At 48.0% G+C, this 26,592-nt stretch overlaps 1 protein-coding gene across 6 annotated transcripts in view; it reads right to left on the reverse strand.

Moving 5' to 3' along the window:
- The window catches only part of UIMC1 (ubiquitin interaction motif containing 1), a 458,461-nt gene that overhangs the window by 114,117 nt on the left and 317,752 nt on the right, over nucleotides 1–26,592 (reverse strand). For all 6 annotated transcript variants that reach the window (XR_014966701.1, XR_014966702.1, XR_014966703.1 and 3 more), the window contains exons 7-8: nucleotides 21,139–21,230; nucleotides 2,111–2,190 (exon numbers count right to left, since the gene is read on the reverse strand). Coding sequence is in view for 3 of the 6 variants with exons in the window: in XM_085618307.1 (XP_085474433.1) it covers nucleotides 2,111–2,190; nucleotides 21,139–21,230 (172 nt within the window). In the remaining 3 variants the exon portion in view is untranslated. The remainder of the gene's footprint in view (nucleotides 1–2,110; nucleotides 2,191–21,138; nucleotides 21,231–26,592) is intronic.

Genomic DNA, 26,592 nt, shown 5'->3' on the forward strand with positions numbered 1-26,592 from the left:
GCGACCAAGTGCCCAACAGGACGTTGGTGAGGGTGTCGTTGAAGGGAAGCAGTGGCTCCAAAGAGGTAGACGCCGTCTGGAGCACCTCAGTGAGATTAGTTTTGAGGGCCACCTTAGGAAGATCGAGGTTGAGGACCTCAGCAGCCCGACGGAGCACCATCGTGTAGGAAGCACCCTCCTCCATGGTAGGCGGGGGGAGAGGCAAACCCCGGGTCAGAAGAGACATCGAGGTCACCAGCGTCCTCCAGATAGTTCACCCAGTCCTGCTCGGAGTCACACTGACGGGCAAGAGGGTCTTCGGATCCCTCCCAGTCATCCTCCCCCACCATTGCAGGAGGAACCGGCCGCGGCAGTGGAGCCGGAGCCGGGGAAGGGACATAAAGCGTCCGAAACGGCACTGTGAACGAGGCCCGCCGGCTGGGGTCGGGCCATTGCCATTTCCCAATGCAGATCCCAGGCAGGAACTAAATGGTCCTAGAACCGGGGCAAGGGCGGAACAAATGGCACCCACTGCGGGGCTGTGGCCGGAGCCGGCAGCACCAGACCTCGTGGCGCCAGGGCCGGAGCCAACGGCGAAGGATCCTGTGGCACTGAAGCTGGATCCAACAGGATCTGGACACGGGACTGCGGGGCCCGAAGGCGTGCCGGTGGGAGCCTGAGGCCTAAAAAGGCGGTCCATGGTGGCAAGAAATTCTTGCACCTGTTCTGGAGTCGTCGACGGACCCGGGCAAGGCAGGTAGGCCGCGGGACTCCCAGGCTCCATAGAAGCCGCAGGGGCAGTACCCCTGTCCCCCTTGTCCGCATCCAAGGACCGACGGGGGGACGTCGGAGCGCGAACACGCTTCTTCAACTTCTTTATGTCGTCGCTTATCAGAATCCGAGGGCGAAGACTTTGAGCCTGAGGAGCGACGACTGCGGCCCCGCGAACGGTCCAGGTAACGGTCCCTGGACCTGAAACGGCACTGGGACAAGTGCCGGACCTCCAGCAGTTTCCGGCGCCGCTCTCTCAAGGCCTTCGGGGCCATGGCCCTACAGTCCCAGGAGTCGTTGTCGGTCTCCAGGCAGTAGAGGCAAACATCGTGGGGGTCTGCCACCGACATACTGCGACGGCAGGCCCCACAAGACTTAAATCCAGACATCCCTACGTACACCAGGAGGAAAAAGGGGGAGACAAAAGTCTCAAAAGAATAGTCAAGAAGTGACTAAGGTACGAGCTCTATCCGGACCTGCGCTTGCTGGCGCGGAAAAAGAAAGAACTGACGTCAGCGCGCATGGGTGGCGCCCAAGTAGCCTCCGTGACGTCATCTCAGCGCTTAGGACGCCAGCGACGGACGCGGAGCCACAGAATGTCACCTACTGACGCGTAGGGGTACTGCTAGCAAAACTTTCCGGATCCAGTCTGATGCCTTGGATATTCTAAGGAAAGGAATCTATCACTAAAGTGTCTCTTTCAGATAAAAGGCACACAAGGAGGAAGTTGCATTAGCCACGACCCACATTTGTATAAGTTTCTTTAGATGTAGGATAGAAACTCTGCTGACAAATATCACCTTTGCTTCTACTGAAGATTCACTGTAAATTGTTTGAACTGACTCAGAACTGCTTCATGATTTTCTGTCAAAACATGCGAGTGCTTCCTCATGGAAATCAGAAGTCATACCCAGGTGGGAAGTAAAACTCAACTGTCCCAAAATACATACTTTGTAAATCAGGTCCTTATTTGAACACTGCTTTTTTTTTTTTTTTTTTACCAGAAGCCGCAGTTGTTCAAATAGCCTCGGTTACGGCGGTTCAATAGGCCTGAGCTGCAGCTGTTCTACTGGTTTGAACCATGACCAGTACTAGGGTTTTGAAACGTGCTTTCCAGTGAGGAGAGTTGTGGGTGCTCAATGGGATTTAATCAGGGTTATTTAATGGCCTTGTATTACAGTTGTTCCTGAGACCCGGGCCACATCTGGTATACTGCCCTAAGCCACATCACTATGGCCTACGTGGTGTCTACACAGGCTATGCAAAGTATAACAACCTGCCCTTAGTTGGCTCCATGGGTAACAGACAGGTTCCAGAATTCCCTTCCAAGTATCACAGAGATCCCTTACTTACTCCTCACCTGAATAGGAGAGTCGCTTCCAGATAACGGCAAAGGACTTCTGTCGGGTTCTGCTTCGCTGAACAGACTGACCTGGGTCTCTGCAATACACAAATATGAGTTAGCTATACTAGCACTATTGCATATGAAGGGCTTTCTTCTGAACTCAGCACCAGTAAAGTCTTCCACTAGCAGACAAACAAATTATTTCTCACTTGTAATGCATAACAGACGTGTACCCCTGCCCTGAATGCCCAATTGTACTTATGTCTGCATACCTAATTCTAATTGTTGAATTCATAGGCAATCCTAGATCATGCTTGTGCACCATGACATAGGCCTGCCTCACAGACTGCGGTCTTTTCGTACCGGAAAAGGCGCCTAAAGTGCTACCTTCATAGTGGTAAAAGGCTACCGCCTTCACAAGGAGTTAAGCAGCATGAGCGCAGTGGTGGCAGCATACCGTGCAGTGATCAGTAAGAGTGAAACAAAAATGTTACTTACCCAGTATGCATCTGTTCTTGGCATGTAGAGCTGTAGAGTCACATGCTGTGCATAGCCCGCCATCTAGTGTTGGGTCCGGATGATTGCACTTTTTTTTTTATATTTCTTTTTATTAAACTTCGTAATGGACATATAAAAGTTAAACTTAGCATAGGAGACAGTTACATTGTATAGCAGGTATAGATTCCAATAGGTTCATACAACAGCACACAATGGATACAGATTTATGGGGTAGGGGCTTCCTCCTGGTCAGTTCATAGCAGGGGGTGCAGATATCCCCTCTATAGCTGTTCCACGGACTCCATACCCGAGACCACTTCTTGGGACAGCCCTGGGCAACAAACACCGTCTTTTCCCTGAACATGCACTAGTCTAGATCTTCTTTCCATGCTTCGATTCTAGGTGGCTGTGAGGCTCCCCATAGTTGCGCTATTTTCCTCTTTGCTAGCATGAGCCCTAGTGTAACCCACTGTTTGTTATAGCTAGAGAGGTCGGTGGGCTCCCACACATTTAAAAGACATCTCCAGGCCTCCATTCACAGATCAAGTGTGAGCACTTCTCTGATGACATTGTGTATTTTGTGCCAATATGTTTGTATGTAATCGCATTCCCATAGTATATGCATGAATGTGCCCTCTTTCCCGCATTGCCGCCTGCAGTTTCCCCTTGGGAGCTGGGACACAAGGGCATGGCAAATCTGGGTGTATCTTTAGTGCTCAGAGGCCGCCAACTTGTGCCGTTGTTGCAGGGACGCGAAAGAGGTCATTTCGCCTTTGACCCACACATCCCTAATATGCGAGATCCCAATGAGATCCTGTTAGACCTGGCACCATTTACGCGAGTCTCACTTCCATTTTTCGCTGTCTCCCCTCTGTTTTTGCTGGTTATAGATGCTCTGGGTGCTGTGCCACTGCCATTCAGTGCCACAGCACGAATGCGCCCTGTGTAAAGTTGACATGTGAATTGGTATATCCATGATTGGCTTATTTGGTTTACCTTTTAGTCCCCAGTAGCGTGGCCTGTATGTGCCCAGGGCTGGTAAACCAAACGCTGCTGGTGGGCCTGCAGCGCTGGTTTGCGCCACCCACAGAAGCCGCTTGTAAAGTGTGTCTCAGACCTGCCACTGCAGTGTCTGCGTGCAGTCCAGAACTGCCATCTTGGCTGTGAAGTGCACCCACTTCCCAGCCCCTGACCCGTCCCTTGGCATCATGTAAGCCACCCCTATGGTAGGGTGCATTGTATGTGTAAGGTAGGACATGCTCTGATGTGTGTAGCATGCCCTGGAAGTGAATTACACCCAATTTCGTTTTTCACTACTGTAAGGCTACCTGTTGTTCATAGACCAGAATGGGAGGTTTGGCTATTACATTCTATAGTCCTAACTGACCCACAGAACATGGTAGAAAAACGAATTTAGTATGCCTGAGCTCAGAATATTAAAATACATCTTTTAGTGAAGTTTATTTTTATATTCTGTGTTTGAAAATACCACTTTTAGAAAGTAGGTATTTTCTTGCCTAAGCCTTCCAGTGTGCTCTGCTGTTACGTGTATTGGCTGTATGGTTTTGGAGGGACAGGGCAGGCTGAGTCAGACCTGGGTTGAATAGAGAGATCTGCATTGGAGTATGGGGAGGGGTAGCTCCTGGACCTGAATAGGGCTGTCCCTGACAAGGTGAATGCTGGCTCCACCTCCCACTGTGCGTCTGATGACAGAGCCCCTCTTTCTGAAAGGAAGGATGCAGCCTGGTAAACAAAGTGCTCCAGGGCTGGGCAGAACTGGTTCTGGCTGGGTTCAGTGACTTGTAGCTTCTGAGAACAAAGACTTTTGGGGTATAAATATCTGTGCCCCAACCCCTACAATTTGTATTGCTCCTGGACAACAAGAAGAACCTCTGTCCGTGTAACTCAAGAAATCTGCAGGAGAAGGACTGTCCTTGTGCTTGTGTGCCGTTTCTTGGATTGGCCTGCAGTGGTTACTACTGGACTTGGAAGAAGAGGAAAAGGACTTTGAAGGAACTTTTATTTTTGCTACAGCAATCACCCAAGGGCTGGAAGAGAGCTAGCCTCCTGCAGGAGTCTCAGGCACATCAGACTCCACCACCAGCCTCCTGTTTCCTCCCAGCGAGGATTTCTATCTGCAGGTGAGGCTCTTGTGAGTTCCAGGGCCTCTAGTTCTACTGTGGAGATGAGAGTGCTGAAAATCGTCGCTAACCCCGTTAGCGAGCCGCTGCAGCTGGAGAGCGTTAGGAAAATCGTCGCTCTGCTCCGCCGAGTGCTCGCTACCGGAGATCATCGCATGTCTGCGGGCCTGAAAACGCTCGCTAACCCGAAGATTATCGCATTGCATGTTAGCGGGCCTCAAAACGCTCGCTAACCTAAGATCATCGCATCGAGTTCATCGCTTCAGGACATCGCAGAGAGGACGTCGAGCGTTCGCCATTTTCATCGCATCGCATCAAGATCGCACACGCGACAGGCTCGGCGCATCATCCTCCCTTCGCGGCAAGGATTTTATCGCATCGCCGGCTTAGCGTGCAGAAGTTTTTTGCTTTGTCCTGCACACAAACCAGCGCATCATCCTCCCTTGCGGTAAGGATTCAACGCATCGCTGGTTAGCGTGAGGAAAATCATCGCTACAACTCCTTAGCGACATTTTTGTTGCTTTGCTACAGAATCCAGGTACCTTGTGAGTAAAAGGGTCGCAGAGACCACTGCCTTAAACTGAACACCTCTTTGTGCACCTTGAATAGTTTTTGCAGCCTTTTTAGAGTACCCTTATTTTTTTAGAATTGTGGCTTTTTACTGTTATTGGTCTTGAGTTAAGTCTATATATAAAGATACTTATTTTTTATAACTACTTGAGTGGTGTCCATTTGTAGTGTTCCTTCACTGTGTTACTGTGTATGGTCATAAATGCTTCACACACTGCCTCTGAGATAAGACTAGCTGCTCGTGCTACGTTACCACAGGGTTGAGCAGGGGTTATCAAAGGGTGTAGTCTGCTTACTCTGACTTAGGAAGAAGGGTCCCTACTTGGACAGTGGCCGGCCATTGCCAACTAAAGACCCCCATTTCTAACAAATCCCATTTGTCGAAGCCTTTCGTCCTCCACAGGCTCCCCAGCCTCTCGGAGTCCCATAAAGGGGTTGCCAGTGTAAGTTTCCGATCCCAACCTAAGTGCTTATTTACCACATGCCAGACATGAACTGAGTGGTTTGTCGGCCCAGTTAAGAAGTGCTTTCGGGGTCGTGAGTAAAGCGATAGTAGCCACCGATCCATGGCGTACCCCGGATCATCCGGACGTCCAGAAGTGTCCTGATTAATAGTGCACTGCCCAATAGTATTTCTGTATGTCTGGGAGGTTAATCCCTCCGTCGTACCAATTTAGGGTCAGTTTGGCTAAGACTATACACAGGGCTTCCCGTCCCACAGTAAATCCCTCAGTAGGCCTTCGATGTCTTTAAAATAGGAAGAAGGAACTGGGTCTTGAGAATTCTGTAATACATATAGAAAACGAGGCAGTGTCATCATCATATAAGGGCCGCCTTGCCCAGCAACGAAAGCGGGAGTGTTTTCCAGATCTTTATGTCTCGTTCCAGCCTCTGAAGGAGTGGGAGAAGGTTACTATTAAAACAGAGTGTCCGATCTAGTGAAATAAAAATACCCAGATATTTGAAGCCAGTCGTGCTGACGCAGATCGGGCAATCCCTGGGAGGGGAAGGCGGATCTCCTCTCAATACGTAAATTAGGGACTTACCCCAATTAATAGAGAATCCAGTATATCTCCCAAATATGGCCAAAATATCCAACACTGCTTTGAGCGACGCTCCTGGTGAGGCCAGGTGTAACGCCCTGAACGTCTCAGGGTCGTTTAACAGACACGATAATGAGAACGCAACCACTTGTGAAGGTTTAGTTATTTTAATGAAGGCAAAAATAATACAAGGAATAAACAAAGGTTATAGTCACTGGAATCCTCCAGGCTAAGTACGTTACCAGCCCACAGCACGGATGGTCCTAACCGTCCTCTGCATATACGCCGATCCCGGCGTATGCCAACAGAGGGCAGAAATGAAATGGCCGACAATGCCAATCGGTAGGCTGTGAGGGGCACGAAGAGTGTTGGGGAGAATCGAGGAGTATGGGAAACACCCAGCCGGGGTCTCTACCTGAAGGGAGCAGCCACTCAACCTCTTCCTCAGACTGCACCGGAACGCGGAGTCACCTCCTGGTGATGCGTCACCGATACCCCAATCACAAGCAAAGAAGACTGAACCGAGAGCAGCCGCTCGATCGATCCTGGGGACTTCAGAGTCTGTAACGCGGCAAACACCTCCTGGTGTGCGTTACAGCTGGCAGTCCCTGTATCTCTGGTCGGGCTGGGAGTTACGACTCCAACCAGCAAAAGCGCCACTGCGCTTTGACTCAGCCGAGTCAAAAAGCGAAGCTCAATGGTTATCCGGTAGAGCTTCCGGGTCCTTCACAGGTGACGATGGGGCAAGACACGGCCCAGGGAGTAACGACTCAACCTACCTCCGTTCTTGCCTTACTGGAGCACCACTCCGAAACACTGCTCTTCACTAAGCAGGTACGTCGGTGTAAACACAATATCCGACAGCGTTGTACCTCTCGGTTCCTCCCTTTATAGGGCGTGTTTTCCTTGAGTTATGTAACAGCTCTCCTGTTTACATAAGGGCGTGTTTTCCTTGAGTTATGTAACAGCTCTCCTGTTTACATAAGGGCGTGTTTTCATTGAGTTATGTAACAGCTCTCCTGTTTACATAAGGGCGTGTTTTCCTTGAGTTATGTAACAGCTCTCCTGTTTACATAAGGGCGTGTTTTCCTTGAGTTATGTAACAGCTCTCCTGTTTACATAACCTCTCAACCGCTAAGCATCCTGGGAGATGTAGTCCGTTTTCGCTGGTTACCGTTTTCCTCCCCTCGCATGACAGGAATTCTTGACACCAGGTAAAGCGGGATGTCGTCCGCGTAGAGTGAAATATGGTCCTCCCAGTCGGGGGACCACCGCAGACCTCGCATGACCGGGTCTCTGCGAATCCAGGCCGCCGTAGGCTCCAAGGCCAGGGTGAACAGTAGCGGCGAAAATACCATCTATTTCTTATTGTTAATTACAACCTGAGCTAGTGGGTCAGAGTACAGAAGCCGAACCCATTGAATGAAACCCGGTCCAAACCCCAGTTTAGTTAGGACTTCAAAGAGATATGGCCACTCGATGGTATCAAAGGCCATCGCCGCATCTAGAGACACTATTATTGCGGCCTCTTGGATCGTGTCCACTCTCCCTAATACTCCGTGTACTCTTCGTAGGTTTAAGGCTGTGTTTCAATGCCGCATAAACCCAGATTGGTCGGGATGCACCAGGTCCCCAATCACCTTCACCAGGCGATTAGCCAGGAGTTTGGCTAGGATTTTAGGATCAGCGTTGAGCAGGGAGATAGGCCTATAGGAGGCATAGTCGGTCTTCGGTTTACCCTCTTTATGTATGGAGATTATATTGGCCACTCTCTGATCATATGGTAGCACTCCCAGTTCCCTGCTTTCTACAAACATAGCTAGGAGGTAGGGGGACAGTTTATCGGTTCAGAGCTTATACAACTTAATGGGAATACCATTCGGCCCCAGGGCCTTGCCTGAGTGCATTCACCTGATAGCTTGCGCTACTTCGTCGTTAGAGAATGCACTGTCCATAAACTGGAGATTCTCTTCCGTCAGAGTGGGAAGTTTAATTCCGTATCATCAACCAGGAGTCTTCTTCCGTGTACACCCCATTAGAACTGTAGACCTCTCGGTAATGGTCAGCAAAGTGATTCGCCATGTCCTGTGGATCAAGAATGGAACTAATGTCGGCACCCCTCAGCTCCGGAACATTTCTGCTAGCCCACTCCTTCCTATCAAGCCATGCAATTAATTTCCTGGCCTTATCCCCAAAGTCATATAGTCTGCCCAGCTTTTCCCTCCCCAGGTGTTTGGCCTTGTCAGTGCCTAGAGCTTTGTACTCTTCCTGCTTGAATTGCAGTGTGGAGTGCCTCGCTGGAAGCCTCTACCTCTAGCCCATCTTCCAAACTGCAGACTTCATCTTCAGCGTCCACGATTTCTTTCTGTCTATCTTTTTCGTGCCTGTGATTAGGGATAGTGCTTGGCCTCATATTACGGATTTGAACACTTCCCAGAGGGTCTGCACCGAGTCCACTGTACCCGCATTCTCCTTGAAGAAGTGATCCATGGCCTGGAGTAAAGCTTTCTGGACTCCTGGGTTGCGGAAATACCAGGGGTTGATGGGTGCTATCCTCCCCACCCTTGTACGATCCATAACTACCCGGGCCCACACCGGAGAGTGGGCAGAGATTCCCCATGCCAGGTGTCTGATCTCTTGGATATTGGTCACTTGAGACCCAGGTACCAGTAAGTTGTCAATGCGGGAAAGACTATGCTACGCCCCTGAGTGGAAGGTGTGCTGGATTCTATCGGGATTGTGTGTCCTCCACCCATCTACCAATCCCATCTCCTCCATAAGGTTTGGGCAACCATCTGAAAGAAGGACCAATCTCACGCGGTGGGTGGAGGTCCAGAGCACCCGACACCACCGCGTTGAAGTCACCTCCCATGACCAGAAGACCGTCCAGGAATGTCAGAAGAATTGAACCTAAGTCTTTAAAGGTTTCGGTCTGCAGGCCAGGAGGCACATAGACTGACATAAGCGTCAACACCCTCCCTTCCCAGTGCCCGGAGACACCTACATATCATCCCCTGTCGTACGTCCATTTTGAATCTATGGAGAAGGGGAATGACTTCCTAAGCAGTATGCCCACCCCCCGGTAGCCAGTTGTGAAGCTGACATGCGCCACCAGTGTGTAGCCCCATCTGTTTAAAGCCTTGCAGGAATTACCCAGCAAATGAGTCTCTTGAAGAAGTATAATATCCGGGGCTTGTCGCTTGACATACTGTAAGGTCACGGAACGCTTGATTTTATCTCCCAGCCCACTGACGTTCTAACTCAGGATTTTAGCACGTTTATCCCATTGTGTACTCATTGAACCTAACATAAGTTTCTGTCTTCCCTGCATTTAGGCCAATTCGGACTGTCGACATAATAACAATAATTAACAACTGTGAATCCCCAACTGCCCCCCTCCCTGCATTCCTGCATCCCTGCACTGTGGGCGCCAAACTGCCCATGAATAAACTTGCAGAGTGCCTGTCACCCAACAAGTAACAAAGAGAAGAAAAGTGAGGTGCGTGGAGCCCCATCTCCCGACACTCCTCCCTGGCCCTGGCCCTGGCCCTGGCCCCCCCCCCCCCCCCCCCGGCCACAATAGATTCTCTGAGGATGTGAATGTACCAACATCTTGTTTTTCCGTCCCAAAGGGTGCTACCCCAACATCAGTCTCTTATACCTGTACCCTTGGCGGATAAGTGTCCAGTGACCCTGAAGGACAGGTACCGCCCTGCACTGCTACGGTCTGCGCTGCCGAGTGATAGTCTGTCAGAAGTCATGACCTTTGAAGGTGCTGCCTCAATCTCGTCTATTTTCCAGCCAGTCCGCCGCCGCTTCTGGGTTCCCAAAAAACCATGCCCGTCCCTCTGCCTCCACCCAGAGCAGAGCAGGGAACAGCATTGCGTATTTCAGGCCTCTGTCTCTGAGATTTTTCTTGATCTCCACAAATGATCTCCTTTGCCTCTGTACCAGTTGAGTGAAGTCCGGGAAAAAGGTGTTGTCTGCATTATCGTAACGGACCGGTGGGGCCTCCCTGGCAGTCTGAAGTATAGAGTCTCTGTCCCGAAAGTTGAGGATTCTGGCCAGAATCAGGCAAGGAGGAGCGCCCGGCATCGGGTGAGGAGGAGCGCCCGGCTTCGGGCGGCCCCCAGGGACTCTGTGCGCCCTCTCTATGACAAAGAGTTTACTCAGTCCTTTGGGCTGCAGGTGTTTAAGGATCAAGTTTTCTACAAAGAGGTCCGACGACTAGCACTCCGATTTCTCCGGAACTCCCAGGAGGAGGATATTGTTTCATCGGAGGCGTCCTTCATAATCATCCAGCTTGGTTTCTGCGACCTTTCGGAAGGCTTGTAGATCTCGGACTTCGCCTTGAAGTTGCGTAGTATCGTCCACCAGGCTCGCCGTAGTGATTTCCACCTGCTTGACCTTTTTGCTAATTTTTTTTAGGTCTGCACGAATGAGAGTCATATCAATTGACATTGAATCCATCTTGTGCTCCAGTGAGGTCCTAACCCCATTTATTGCCTCCATCACGTCTTTCAAGGTGAGTTCTTGGCTCTCATCCCCTTGCTCACCAGCGCGTTTGTCGCGTGTTGCTGGGTCAGACGGGAGGTCTTTGGGGACGGTGTACTGGTCTAATTTGTTGGTTTGCACTGTCTTGGGCCCCCTATTAGATGACATCACAGGTGGTATAGAGGTGATCTTGTCCGCTCCCCTCCACAACGATATTGGTCTATGGCCGCTTCTCACTCCACGTGGGTAATCTCGGCAGGAGTCCCCAGTCACCCCAGATCTCTTCCCACCAGGTGCCGCCGTTGGTTAATCCTGTGGTAAATGAGTTGCAGAAGGTGGAGGCCACACACCCCTTTGGTCTTAGTGATGAAGAGCCTGCGAAAGGCTCCTCGACATCCACCACTGCTCCCAACAAGAAAGGTTCTTGTGGGAGCGGGGTCTATGCACCCTCAGGTCCAGGAAACGTTCCTCAAAAGTTGGATTACTGTAGCGGATGAGTAGGGAAGAGCCGGATACGACGGAACTAGCTTAGGCAGCGACCATCACGCTGCACAGCATAGCCACGCCCCCTTTCACTTTGTTTTTGTTCGAAGAAGTCTTTTCCAGTCACGAGGTAGGTGACTCCTCCTTTCAGTGATAGTGCGCATAGGCATCAACTCCTTTGTTAGATTGTGTGCCACAGAGGGTGATGATGGAGTTAGTAAGAGTAGTAGGAGATGTCCATGTATCTATTTATCTAAGTAAGATGTAACTGCAACAGCTGTAGTTCCCAGAGAGGGGGCTGGGTGCATGTGACTCTACAGCTCTACATGCCAAGAACAGATGCATACTGGGCAAGTAGCATTTTCCGTTCGAGGCATGTGAGCTGTAGATCACATGCTGTGCATAGACTACAAAGCAGTTATCTCCTAAAGCGGTGGCTAACCTGTAGCTGTTGCAGTGGTTTGAAATAGTGTACGTAAAACTGCTTGGCCCAAACTAGTCTGCTCTCTTGCTAACACATCTACACAATAGTGTTTTGTGAATGTGCGAGGTTTAGACCATGTTGCAGCTTTGCAGATATCATCTATGGGTATGTTTCCGAGAAAATGCCATAAAAGCCCTAAGTTTGCGAGAGGAGTGTGCTCTAGGGGGAATTGTTAAAGTTGTTTTTGCTTTTGCATAGCATATCTGAATGCATTTGACTATCCACCTTGCAATGCCTGATTTTCATATTGGATTGCCTTTATGTGGTGGAGCAAAAGCGACAAATTATTGTTTAGTTTTGCGGAAAGGTTTTGTCCTTTCTATATAGTAAATACTAGCTCTTAACATCTGAAGTGTATAAAGCACGTTCTGCCACAGAATCTGGTTGAGGGAAGAACACAGGCAACTCAGATTGGTTGATATGAAAGGCAGAAATTACTTTGGGTAGAAACTTAGGGTTGGTCCGTAGAACCACTTTGGTTTGATGTATTTGTAAGCGTGGTTCTTCTATGGTTAGTGCCTGAAGCTCACCCACTCTCCTCAGAGATGTGACAGCTATGAGGAAAGCTACCTTCCAAGTAAGAAATTGTATTTCACATTTATGCAATGGTTCAAAGGGTGGACCCATTAACCTGGTGAGGACAATGTTGAGATTCCACACTGGAGCAGGGGGACATCTTGGAGGAATGATTCTTTTAAGTCCCTCCATAAATGCTTTGATGACATGAACTCTAAAAAGAGACAGATGTCGTCTGTTCTATAGGTATGCAGCAAGATGTAAGCATATGGACGAGTACGCTAAATTGAAACGCTGCAGCTGAAGTAAATAGCAAATGATGTTTTGAACTGAAGCGTCCAGTGGATCTATTTGATTGTTATTGCTGTATATCACAAATTGCGTCCACTTTGCTGCATAGCATGCTCTTGTGATAGGACGTCTAGCCTCTTTGATCATATTCATGGCGGAGGATTAAGGTAGCTAAACTCTAAGATTTCAGGTGCCAGATCGCACGATTGAGATGGCTGGGATCTGGATGTCTTATTTCTCCATGGCTCTGAGTGACATTGGGAGTGAGGTGTAGTTTTTGGTGAGGAACTACTGAGAGCTCCAACAGGGTTGTGAACCAGGGTTGTCGAGCCCATGTGGGAGCGACTAGGATTAATGTCAGGGACGCCTGTCTGAGCTTTCCGAACCACTTATGGAATGAGTGGGAGAAGGCGGAAAAGCGTAGGTAAATATCCCTGACCAATTCATCCATAGTGCATTGCCCTTGGACAAAAGGTGTGGATGTCTGGATGCGAAGTTTAGGCAGTTTAGGTTTGTGGCGAACAGATGTATGTCTGGAAAGGCCCACATTTGAAAGAATGGGAGAAGAACTTGAGGGTTGAGTTCCCATTCGTGGATCTGTTGTCTTTGACGACTGAGCAGATCTGCAATCTGATTGTTTACTCCTGGAAGGTGTTCTGCCAGGAGAAACATTCTGTGATGTATGGTCTGTGCTAGTTGATACAGCTACAGAGAGTGTGTCCCCCCTTGTTTTTGTATGTAGTACATTGCTGCCATGCTGCCTGTCCGGATCAGGACAGCTTTGCCTACTAGATGAACTCGAAACGCTTTTAGCGCTAGAAAAATTGCTAGCAGCTGAAGAAGGGTGATGCTCTGAAACTGGTCCCAGGATGCTTGTTTCCGGTCCAGTGAGAACCTGGCTTGGCAGTTCGGGCTGGACTGTTCCCACAAGGAACAGGGTCAAGACTGATTTGCATATGTCTGGGTCCAAACTGGGGTTGTGTGATGAGCAAAAGAATGATGGATTCAACCCAATCTTTGTGACTGGGGATGAATGTTTGCATTGTCCAGCATTCCGTCCATCAATTGTTTCATTTGTGTAGATGAGACTTGGACAGGTTTACGGTGAATCCAAGATATTGGAGCAACAGCACTGTTTTTTTGCGAGCTGGCTTTTATGAGCCAGTCGTCCAGATATGGGAAGACGTGAATGTGTTGTCTTCGAAGGAGAGCTGCGACTACTGCCAAGCACTTGGTGAAAACTCTGAGTGCAGTTGTTACTCCAAATGGGAGCACCTTGAACTGATAATGCTGTCCTGCTACCACGAACCTTAGGTATTTGCGATGAGCATAATGTATTGGGATATGGCAATAGGCGTCCTTTAAGTCCAGAGTGGACAGGAAGTTGCCCTGTTGAAGGAGTGGAAGTACTTGTTGTAGCGTGACCATGTGAAAGTGGTCTGATTGAATGTATTGATCGAGTTCTCTGAGGTCCAGTATAGGCCTGAGAGATCCGGCCCTCTTGGGAATTAAGAAGTATAGGGAGTATACTCCTGTTCTTTGGTGTTCTAATGGAACTGGCTCTATTGCTCCTTTTTCTAACAGAGCTTGAACCTCTTTTTTTAGAAGGGTGAGATGTTCCTGTGACATTACATGTGATCTTGGAAAAATGTTTGGGGGAGTGTCTGTAAGTTCCAGGCAGTAACCATATTGGATAATTTGTAGAACCCATTTGTCTGAGGTGATGGTGTTCCAGACAGGGAGAAATTGAGAGAGATATCCCCCGACAAGAGTGGAATGATCAGAGGGTAGTGGAAGAAAGTCACGGTTTGTTATTAGCAGGGGAAGAGCGTGTGGAGTTGCCTCTGCCTCTTCCCTTATCAGTGTTTCCTTTAAAACCTCCTCTAAAATATCCTCTTGATAAGGGCGATTGATTGCTGCCCTTGTAAGAGGAGGAGGGATTTTCTGTGGTAACAGTTTTAGAACCACCCGTGTAAAAGGAGTGGCGAAAGGAACCTCTACTAGCAGGTAATTGCAAAACCCCCATGGACTTTGTGACCTCAGTATCCTTTTTCATTTTCTCCAGCGAGGTGTCAACTGCTGGGCCAAATAGGTGTTCCTTGTCAAAAGGTTGAATAAGAATAGAGGCCTGTACCTAAGGTTAGAAACCTGATATTCTTAACCATGTGTGCCTGCGTAGCAACACACTTGTGTTTACTGCACGTGCTGCTGTGCCTGCTGCATCTAATGCACATTTGATGGAGGTATTGATAATGAGTTTTCCTTCTTGTATGAGATCATTTGCCGTAGCTTTATGATCATCAGGCAGATATTGGATACGTTTTTCCAACTCATCTTAATGAGCTCTATCATATCGGGCTAGCAAATCCTGAGCATTGGCAATGTGCCAGTGATTAGCTGCCCGAGAAGCTACCTTTTTACCCGAGGCATCAATTAACTTGGATTCTTTATCAGGAGGAGGGGCCTCACCTGTTGTCTGTGAGTTTGCTCTTTTACAAGCATTATAGACCACCAAAGAGTCTAAGGGCAGTTGACCTTTGATGTAAGCAGGGTCAGTAGTTTCTGGTTTATATTTATTCTCAACCCAGGGCGTGATTATTCTTGCCCTGACAGGGTATTTGAAAACCTCATCTGCATGCTTAATCATCCCCTTAAGCATTATAAAGTGTGTGCTGTTTTTTTAATGGAGCTTAATGTCTCAAATAAGAAGTCCCCCTCCAAAGTTTCTTTATGTAATTCCACCCCATAATAGTGAGCAGCCCTATTAAGCAGCTCAATATAACCTATATTGTCATCAGGAGATGATGGCCTAGATGGATACAAATCATGTCTGTATGTGGATCAGTATTGTAATCCTCCCATGGATCGGCACCTTGTGGCCTGTTGTCGTTCCCATCCCCCTCATCCTGTGGGTTAGGTGATAGTGGTGAATTAGTGGGGGTAATAAGTAGGTGAGGATTAGTAGGTGAAGGAGGTGGAATATCAGGTGGTGAATGGTTTGTACCCATATTCCTTTTCATTAGAGGTATATGATACTCATCCAGATGTGCCAGTTTCCTTTTTTCAGGTAATTTGGCATGAATATGTCCAGTATCTGGGTTGATAACCAGTTCTTTTTGTTTCAGATCCGGAGGTGGAACATCAGATCAAAAATCTTTTTGTTGGTGTCTTATTCTCTTTAGTTGTAGTTTTCGGCGACAAGAGTTTTGGCTCCGAAGATTTAGACTTGGACATAGATGGAGGATGGACATGCTAGGTTTTCGGCGCCGAGGATTTTGGTTCGGGGCTGCTAGGGGGGGTGACTCGATCCCGAGCCTGAAGGCTTTTCTTTGTGTTTCGACGCCAGGACTGCGGGCGGGGTGCGTAAAACTTTCTCAGCACCAACCTTGGCCCGCAGGCAGAGGAAGGACCGGAGCCTTTTTAGGTTTTGGTTGTTGGGGCAAGGGGGTCCCTGTACTCAGGTACGCTGACCCGGTGTAACTTGCTCCTCTTCCTCCATGTCCGAGTCGGCTTCGCACACGGAGACATATTCTTCTTTCTCGGCTCCTTGAGCGTGTTCTTGGTCAGAAACTTCCCCGAAGATGTCCGGTACGGAGCCGCCTTGTTGTTGCATTTTGTGACGTCGAGCCCGACAGTCACGGAGTGTCTTCTTTGACCGAAACGATCGGCAGGCGTCGCAGTCTTTCTCGTCATGTTCCAGAGACAAACAGATTGCACACTTTGTGCATGTCGGTCAGGGCCGGACTGGGAACCAAAAACAGCCCTAGAAAAGTGCTCGGCTGCCCCCCCCCCCCCTTCCGATGGGGGTTGGGGGTGCCGCCAAGCTCTTTGCCAGGGTCGGTTTTCGGCCAATTTTGTTACAGGACCGAATTTGCAGCTATGCTGCAAAAACGGCCCTGTAACAAAAATGGCCCTGTAACAAAAACGGCCGGCCCCCAGGGGCCCAAACCGGCCCCCACCCGTGCGGCGCACTGGGGATTGCCCGGTGCCCGCCACGACTAGTCCAGCCCTGAGGTCGGTGCGTGGAAACTTGGCGCGACACCTGGGACAGAGCTTGAATGGAGTCCGTTCCATCGATTGCTAGCGAGCCCGGCGTGGGTAGGCCCAACGGCCCTCCATGACTTTTCCGATCAAAGATTCTTGGTTCAAAATGATACACGGAGAATAGGAAACGCGATAGAGAAAAAATACTGTCGAGGGCTGTGGATTACGCATCGATGGGAACCCGAGAAACTGTGCCGAACCGGAGCGCAGCAGTTCATATCCGAACCCGATGGCGGAAAAAAACAATCTAACAATGGAGTCAATGCCCATGCGCAGTATCACCGAAAGGAGGAGTCACCTACCTCGGGACTGGAAAAGACTTCTTCTAACAAAAACAAAGTGCAATCATCCGGACCCAACACTAGATGGCAGGCTACGCACAGCATGTGATCTACAGCTCACATGCCTCAAACAGGTCCTTTTTAACCTGCGTCACTAGAGTGAGGGCTACAGGCTCACTTACTTTTTAAAGTACTGCTGCTGTGTGCTTAACTCACCTTTGGCCTGCATCAGCTAGATGTGAAGAGCTGTGCACTGCAGGGGTGGTTTCTCTGCACTGGTAGTGTGTCTGCCTGGGTAGGGTACAATGCAGGGCTAGAGCTGTGCAGTGCAGTGCGTGCATGTACTGGGTGCATGTGTACCTGCAAGGAGTAGAGTACATGAAAGGTGTGGTGCTAGGCAGTGCGTGAATGGTGAGTGAATGTACTAGGTGTGTATGTACCTGCAACGAGTACAGTACATGAAGGTATAGAGTTGTGCAGCATGCGTATGGTGATTGTGTGTGCTGCCCGCACGTGTGCCTGTAAGTGGCAACACATGAAGGCTACAGTATTGAGCACTGGCTGTAGAGTGAATGTGTGTGCCGATTGTATACATGTTTGTCGTGGCACAATACATGGATGTAACAAGTGTGCCCGAAATGGCACATTACTTGGAGGACTCTGGTTTCCATTATGCGAGGTGCAGGCCTGCCTGGTGAAGACATGAGGAAGTAGAGTACCACCCCCACCTCCAACAGATTTGTGTATCGCTGCATTCCTGTGAGCTGGGTGGGAGACACTGGTGGAGGGGGAGCAAGCTCCCCCTGTACACTTCAAAGGGTCACCCTCCCTGTCCCCCATCCTCTTTTGAGGAGCGTGGACACTTAACCTGCAGGAGGGCGCAGAAACACCTATGATCGCTGCCGGAGTCGACCGCATAGGCTCAGAGCAGAGCATTCGCCTGCTGAGTGCTGCTGCAATGCTTGTGTGCAGACGACTCACATGAGCAGGACCGTAACTGGTGAGAGTGCCACCGGACAGGGCACCCTCCAAGATGCTACATTCTTCTTCTCTCAGGAGCCAATAAGATTTGTGATGAGCCTACGGGGCCCCAGGGGACTAGATGCTAAGATCGCTGCGGTGCTAAGACACTTTTTCAAATTTTATAATTGTTTATTGAGTTTTTATATTGCGTAACAAAAACAATGCATTACAGTGAACAAAATAGCTGCACTGCTATCCACAATCCCCATGGATCCCAATGTCAGAAATACAGGAGAACGATAGAAGGAGATTACATCAAAGAGAACAGACATTCTGAATACGTGAACCATTCGCCCCAAACCTTTCGGTACTTTTCAGGTCACCACCTGGATTTATAAACAAACTTCTCTGCTGAAGCAGCAAAGTCTATTCCCCAAGCCCATTCGAGGAAGGGTGATGACACTCTAGAGCACCAGTGGCGGGTAATGTCCCTCTCTGCGATAATGAGACACAGACCAACTAGCTGTCTGATGTGATGACTACCTCCCAATTTGTCCAGCAAGTCCAAGAAGACTAGTGTCGGGTCAAGCGAGACCTCTCTATGTAAGATCCAGGAGAAGGTGTTGCAAATGCATGCCCAGTATGTTTGGATAACCAGACAGGCACAGACTATGTGAAAGAAGGTGCCCAAAGGATGTCAGCATCTCCGGCTTCGTGGAGGTAGAGTATTTACCATCTTGCGTAGCCGTGAGCGACTGTAGTATGCCTGGTGGAGGTATTTCAACTGTATAGGCGGAGTTTTATTGAGATAGCTAGAACCCTAGGGGCCATTTTAGCCTCAATCCAGTCGTCGCGTCCATGGGGCCCAGGTCTGTCTCCCATCGTTTTCACAAAGGAGTCATGGGGTCAGGGATATTGTTTAGCAGCGAGCGAAAGAGGCACAAGACCACCCCCCTATTCCTTTAGCAGACGAGACTCCATCATGCGCACCTCCAAGGGGTTATCTTGGGGGAGGGACTCAGAGATTGAGCGCGGCTTCAAGGGTGCGCTGCGGTTGCAAGAAACAAACAAATTGTGTTTTGCGCATAGCGTAGGTGTCAGTCAGGTGTTGAAAAGTGCTCATAAGACTAGCCTATTCAGACAACCCCTACTGTTGAGATGTCTATGGAATCTCACACAGGAAGCCCTCTAGCGAGGTTGTGTGGCTAATCCAGGACCCTGCCCAGAGGGGTGGCGCTAAGACATTTTTTACTGTAATTGAAGAGTCAGACGGACTCTTGAGTTAACGGCCTACTAGTGAGCATTCCCTGGATGAGTCCACCAGTGAATGAGGAATAACCCCGATCACAAAGCAAGGGACGTGTGGGACAGGGACTTGCCAATGAAACAATAGAGCCCAGACCTCAAGAGGGATTGTGTTGCTGTCGGCGAATCCCGTAACTCTCCTCTGAATGAATAGAGTCAGAAAAAAATACTTCTTTTGTTATAAAAATAAGTATTTGGCTGGACATTGGTTTATTGCTGCTGATGTGCGCTCTTTGAGGTATTATCTGTGTTCACTAAACTGTATCCACTCCTCCCTGCCTCAGAGGGAGCCTTAGAGTGCTGGTACACGTGTACCACTAAGAGTCAAGTGAAGAAGGGGAACTTGGTCCAGTTGCTCAGATTGCACAGCAGGCAGCAATAGAATATTATGCTGATAGAATTCACTCAACAAACCACTTAAAATAACGTAAAATACAAGCAAGAGACCTGGTGGAAGGGCCACCCATGCGCCAGTCAGCTATGGAACCTTTACAACAGAGATATAATCAAGCCTTTAAAGAGTGGCCCGTTACTGAGGACTGACAGATACAGGACAGGAAACAGGCTAGCGTCAACAGGATGGCCTATCGAACTGTGTGCATCTTCAATCAGGCCAGTGACTAGGCCACGGTGTTATGGGAGGTGTAATCTATTTTGAACCCTTCCACAGAGGTTTTTCATGAAGATATATTAATATTTGTTGCATAAAGTGCACAAATCGTTAAAGGAAAGGAAAAGGTTGTACGGGTTACACAGACAGATCAGAGTTCATGCACATACTGAAAATCAGTGTGCCAACTAAAGGTCAAAAGGTGGATCCTTGCGGAGCCATGTCAGCCTTTCATCTTATTGAAGATGAGAAAATCACTGAAGGGCGAAATATAATTGGTCGGTCATAATAAGTGTTTATTAAAAGACAAAGAAAAGAAGGTATTGAAGAGGAACAAGTAAATCCAGGTCTACTACTGTGTGTACTATATTCTTCCCACCTTGTAGTTCACTATCCACTACGACTTTCCGCAATCAAATAAAACATCCACAGACCACACGGTTAAGGAGCAGATAAATGGCGCCAGATTCTGGAAGTGGGGAAAGGCCATACAAATGCGCTATACAAACCCGTGCAACATGACACTGGGCCTAGGGAACAAGGCAGCACGACTGGGGAGTCTAACTAGGAGTGGGGGCGAATTAGACCGGCCAGGCACTGTGCCAGGCCAGTCGCCAGACTGCGCAAAATTGAGAAGCCAAACTACTGTTCTGTAAATGGCACCCGTACCTCACGTCACGCCCCTGACACTCCCACAATGCTCTGCTCCGCAATCACTGACAACGCGGGCGGCGATGCAGGGAGGCGCGCGACGTCCACCAGCTGGAGGGAACCTGCCGAAAGCCGCTTTTAATGAGATAGCCAGTCACTGCCAAGCCCTGGCAGGGTGGCAGCAGGAGGGCAACGTCCCAGCACAAGACGCTCGCTCCACTCCGTGGGCAGATGGGCAGGGTGCTGGGCTCTATTAAATTTGTGCCCAGCAGGCTGTGTACACCAAGAAACCAAATAATGCAGCCCCCCTCTCAGGAGCTGCACAACGCAGTAGGAAATAATGGAACCATGCCACCAAAACCAATCGTCTTCGACGGTGATAGAGATATCCGATTTCTTCGCAGAGACGACGGCACATCCTGACAATAGTGCCCAGCTCGGCCCTAATCGGTCTAATTTCCCTAATCGCCATCTGCATGTGTGAAGATAATTGCACACAACGGGAACACCAAAGATCAACATTACAACTGCTATTTGATCAGATAGACCTCACCCAAGACTTGTCGAAAACAAAAACAACTTTAGACAAAGATGAGCTGTATTTAGAGAGTGGCAAGTCAACTTCCGGGTGCAGGACACCACTTCAGCTTCCTATGGGAGGCCTCTTACCTGGGCACACAGTCACCGCCTCCTCTTTTTGCTCCAAAGTACCACCAGCCCCTGGGGTCTCTTGAACTCCACCACCGCTCAAGTCCGAGGCACTGTCAAAAGAAATTAAAGTACTCAGAAATGTTCACAGTGCTTACTTTGTGCCGGTGCTTGAAAGTAAGGGGGCACCGAGACTCATTTATGGGGACTAGGACTTGTTTTTCTTCACACGACTTGGACCCAAACCAAGAGGGAGAAAGACAGAAAATGAAGAAAGAGTTAGAGAAACCCAGTTAAACTAACATAAAGGGAGAACGCAGGCATGGCAAGAAAGGCTGGAAGTAAAGTGTGGTGGAAGAAAGAGACTTAAGGTGAAAACAAAATAAGACAGCCTTCGTTTTAGACAACCGGCAGCGGGCTCCTAAGAAAAAAGTCAGTTCTTGGCGCTTACATTTTTTAAAATTCATCACTGAATAAGCACAACATAAACCTGGCAGGCCAGAACCATTCACAGGAATCACACTAAGACTCCAATGGAAGTAAAAAGGGTGTTTTCTTCCAATCTGTTTAAAGGATAAGAGAGTAACGCCCCAGGTCCATGCATTGAGAGGGGTGCAGGCTGGAAGCCGAAGAGTCAGTGAGTAAATTGATATTTTGATTACACCAGGACCAAAGTGGAGAAATACCTAGCCCTGTAAGACAGGCCCTTTCCAAACTTCATTTCTGTGAACTCTTTCCTCACTGGAGCCCCGTCACAATTTCCTTCCACCCAACGAGGTGCATACTACCCCAAAACCTACTAAAAACGCAATGCACCATGATTATTATTTTTATTAGCATTATAGTGACACCATAGTGACACCTGCATGCCACTCACCAAAAAATGCCTCTGACACAGCTGAAAAATGGCACAAGTTAACTTTAAACAAGGCTGGCATCAAACTGTGATACGAGTGGCAGGGGTAGCATTCAACAACTAATCACGTACTTTACACCAAATCTTAACATACGGATGCCCAGGTCGAATGTGTGAAAGCTGAATACAAAATGGATGAGAACAGTTTTACACTTGGGCGAGACTGAAACATCAGGATAAAGCGAGATGGTACAGTTTAAGCTCCATCTTGAAAGTACGATTACGAAGGTACTACCATTCGGTTCTCTTTGAGATCCGGTGTCTTTGCAGGCCAAGTGAAAACAAAGCTAATGTGTACATCTCTGTCAGAAACATATTATATGTTATTTACCAAAGGAGAGGAGCGTCTTGGAAAGGAGGCAGAGAATGCAAACAGTTTGGTCTGAATGAGTGACAATGAACCTTATAGAATGGCAGTAGGGTTATTTACCTTTTCAGAGGGGAGAGAATAGGCAGACTAGGCTCCGGCACACACGCTCCTCTGGCACTCCTCCAATGACTGCTAATCCAGCTGGCGTCACTCTCCCAAAGACTGCTAATCCAGATGGCGTCACTCTCCTCTGGCACTCCTCCAATGACTGCTGATCCAGCTGGCGTCACTCTTCTGGCACTCCTCCAATGAGTGCTAATCCAGCTGGTGTCACTCTCTTCTGGCACTCCTCCAATGGCTGCTAATCCAGCTGGCGTCACTCTCTTCTGGCACTCCTCCAATGACTGCTAATCCAGCTGGCGTCACTCTCAGCTGGCACTCCTCCAATGGCTGCTAATCCAGCTGGCGTCACTCTCTTCTGGCACTCCTCCAATGAGTGATAATCCAGCTGGTGTCACACTCTGCTGGCACTCCTCCAATGACTGCTAATCCAGTTGGCATCACTCTCTTCTGGCACTCCTCCAATGAGTGCTAATCCAGCTGGCGTCACTCTCTGCTGGCACTCCTCCAATGGCTGCTAATCCAGCTGGCGTCACTCTCTTCTGGTACTCTTCCAATGACTGCTAATCCAGCTGGCGTCACTCTCTGCTGGCACTCCTCCAATGGCTGCTAATCCAGCTGGCGTCTCTCTCTGCTGGCACTCCTCCAATGGCTGCTAATCCAGCTGGCGTCACTCTCCCAATGACTGCTAATCCAGATGGCGTCACTCTCTTCTGGCACTCCTCCAATGGTTGCTAATCCACCTGACGTCACTTTTCTGTCACTCCTCCGATGTTTGCTAATCCAGCTGGCGTCACTCTCCTCTGGCACTCCTCCAATGACTGCTAATCCAGTTGGCGTCACTCTCTTCTGGCACTCCTCCAATGAGTGCTAATCCAGTAGGTGTCACTCTCTTCTGGAACGCCTCCAATGGCTGCTAATCCAGCTGGCGTCACTCTCCCAATGACTGCTAATCCAGATGGCGTCACTCTCTTCTGGCACTCCTCCAATGGTTGCTAATCCACCTGACGTCACTTTTCTGTCACTCCTCCAATGTTTGCTAATCCAGCTGGCGTCACTCTCCTCTGGCACTCCTCCAATGACTGCTAATCCAGTTGGTGTTACTCTCTTCTGGCACCCCTCCAATGACTGCTAATCCAGCTGGTGTCACACTCTGCTGGCACTCCTCCAATGACTGCTAATCCAGTTGGCATCACTCTCTTCTGGAACTCCTCCAATGGCTGCTAATCCAGCTGGCGTCACTCACTTCTGGCACCTCTCCAATGATTTATAATCAAGCGGACGTCACTCTCTTTTGGCACTCCTCCAATGATTGCCATTCCAGCTGCCTTACTCTCTTCTGGCACTCCTCCAATGACTGCTAATACAGCTGGCGTCACTCTCCTCTGGCACTCCTCCAATGTCTGCTAATCCAGCTGGTTTCATTCTCTTCAGGCACTGCTCCAATGACTGCTAGTCCAGCTGGTGTCACTCTCTTGTGACACTCATGGTTTTCAACTGGTTGAGTTTGGCAGTCAAGTATATCTTTATTTGCCACATTTCTGGTGCATAAAAGTTTAAAAAGAAAAATATACAGTACATACAATAAGAATAGAAATCCATCAAGGTACAGTTATAAACCTACTCAACGTACATAAGTATCACAATATTACACATATCCTTAATTTTTAATAGTTGCAAGATAAAATAAGCAACCGTACAACATATCAAAGGGCTATGAAGTTGCTGTAAAAAATAGAAGAGCAGGTCTACATTGGCAAAATTAAGAATTAAAAAAAAATGGCAATACAATCTTTCTTCTGGGCGTTTGATAAAAAGAATAAAAAACATGATATGTAAAGTCTACTGGACAGACCTCTCGTCACATGGACAAGGACTCAGAGCAGATAAAGGGCAATATTTAGCATGGAACCTGACCATCAGAGTTAGGACGTTAAAACGAAACATAGTGAGAACAAATTGTGCTGTCTATTTAAAATAAAGGCAAGATAAGTTTGAAAATCTTCGTGGGTACAAACCAAGTTATAACAGCACACCGTACATAATTGGTTGTCAGAATTATCTCTGGTCAACGTGGCCTTACCATAGAATTGTTGTTTTAAAATCCCTTTACCAATGAAAAGGCAAGACTTGGGCGTGGAAGATAAACCGGGGTAGACAATCTCTACCCAGGTTTTTTTTCACATAAGCAAATCACAGGATATCTAGAGCAGACTGAAGTCAAAGGCAATCCTTTATAAGTCACTCACTTAATGAGGTCTCCCTCCTTAACCAAATGGGGTGCCACAATGAAAGGGGGAATAATTTGATTCTATCCTCAATGTAATGACTGCCCAATTCGGTGTGGCAATTTGAATTAGCACAACTGCGTGGGACCTCCAATACGTTTTTCAGAAAATTGTTTTCCACTTGTTGCATTATCTTTACATTAATCATACCCCAGATAGCTGCCCGTATGTTGCAATTGCCACATATTTGCTGATGTAAACCACAGATAGCTCTTTCAGTGGTTTTGTTGCAAATCTTTGCAAAAACAATGTAGGCAGATGATAGATTTCTCAAAAAAAGGCTTTCCAATTTGTTAGCATTGGTTTCAAATTATATTTGGCATCAAATAGGATTCCCAATAAGAGAAAGAAGCGATTGCTGATATCTTTATATTATTATATATAATGGTAGGATTTTCTAGCCAGTCTTTACCCACAAACAATGGTAAAGCATTAACTCATTTACCTTCAGGTCCAACTGATTCATAAAAACAATAAAATCATCAATTAAAAGTTGGAGCCCTCTCCCTGTTCTAGCTACTAAAACCGCATCATCTGTGTACAATAAGATGGGATGGGATGTGCCCCAATATAAGGGATATCCTTTGCTCTTACCTTAAGGAATTTTTCTACCTTTTTTAGGCAGCCACTTTTTGAACTAAAAAATAATAGGAAAAGTCTAAACATACCCTGAACCAGTCCAGTGAAACCACATTTCCTTTGAAACAAGTCTCAAGTTTCTTTTCAGGACAATTAAGAAATATCTGCTTAAATCGAGGCAGAAAAGATGGTCGAAAGTACTTTGGTTGTTTAGAACCCAATAAACCGGATGTCTTATGAGTAGGTCTGCTTCTCGTTCAGAAAGACTTGTCAATGGACTTCTGTAATACTGATGAGATCCAATGATGCACAAATTCAAGTTGTCTGCACGCTGCATCCTGGTAATGTAACGCATTGAGCTGATGGTAACAGGATGAAGTTGAGGTAACTGCTGGGAGAAAAGAGTTAGGTGCCAAATGTGAAGTCCTCATATCTAACATACTGAATTCGTACTTCTTTTGTGACCATTTATTCTTTGTCTGCAGGTTTCTCCACAAGGGCTCTCCACAAATGAATGTGTAATACCTGTCTCGTTGGAACAAGACACTATGAAGCATGTTCCTATTCGGTCACCACCGTGCCAGGGATTAGAGAGCAGTCTTGAAATCTGTTCTTCCAAGACTCCAGATATTTGAGGCCATTGGCTCGTGAGACAATTTTGTTATGATTCCTTATGTAGACCGGCATTTGAGATAATTAATAGGCAAGTATAGAGCCCAGAAAAGAGTAGACATGCTAGTTGGTTGGACAAGACATTCTCTCCAGGTGTTGATACTTAAATTAAATAGAAGACAGTCTATCCTCTGAAGACAACACACCTGTTATCTTCATCACTACAACAAATCTTGGGATGACCTGTGCTGCTGGCAGAATGGGCATTTCTCCTTTGGTGTGAATTGCCAGATTTTGAAGCGGGTCCAGGGTCATTTACAAGTCATGAAACACATGGTCTGTTGAAAAATAGGCACCCTGGAGATGGCTGGCACACAGCCAATCACTTTGCGATAGATGAGGAAAAATTGGATAAAACAGAATTTTTCCATCTTGATCCATTTGTTTTTTGGGTGATCCACGAATCATTGAAATTCCTTTTCAGGTATATCGTTTGGAGAAAAGAGTTGAAGTAGTAAATGTACTTATGCCTTTGATATAATGGTACATCTTTCTTCTTTTGATAGGAGTGATTTCCTTCCTGCACCAGCTGGCTCTTGAGTAAAGGCATTGACACTCTTAGTGAGATTTTGGCTGGAGATCAGTGGAAA

The sequence above is a fragment of the Triturus cristatus genome, chromosome 7 (genome assembly GCF_964204655.1).
Source record: "Triturus cristatus chromosome 7, aTriCri1.1, whole genome shotgun sequence".
NCBI classification, from domain to species: Eukaryota; Metazoa; Chordata; class Amphibia; order Caudata; family Salamandridae; genus Triturus; species Triturus cristatus.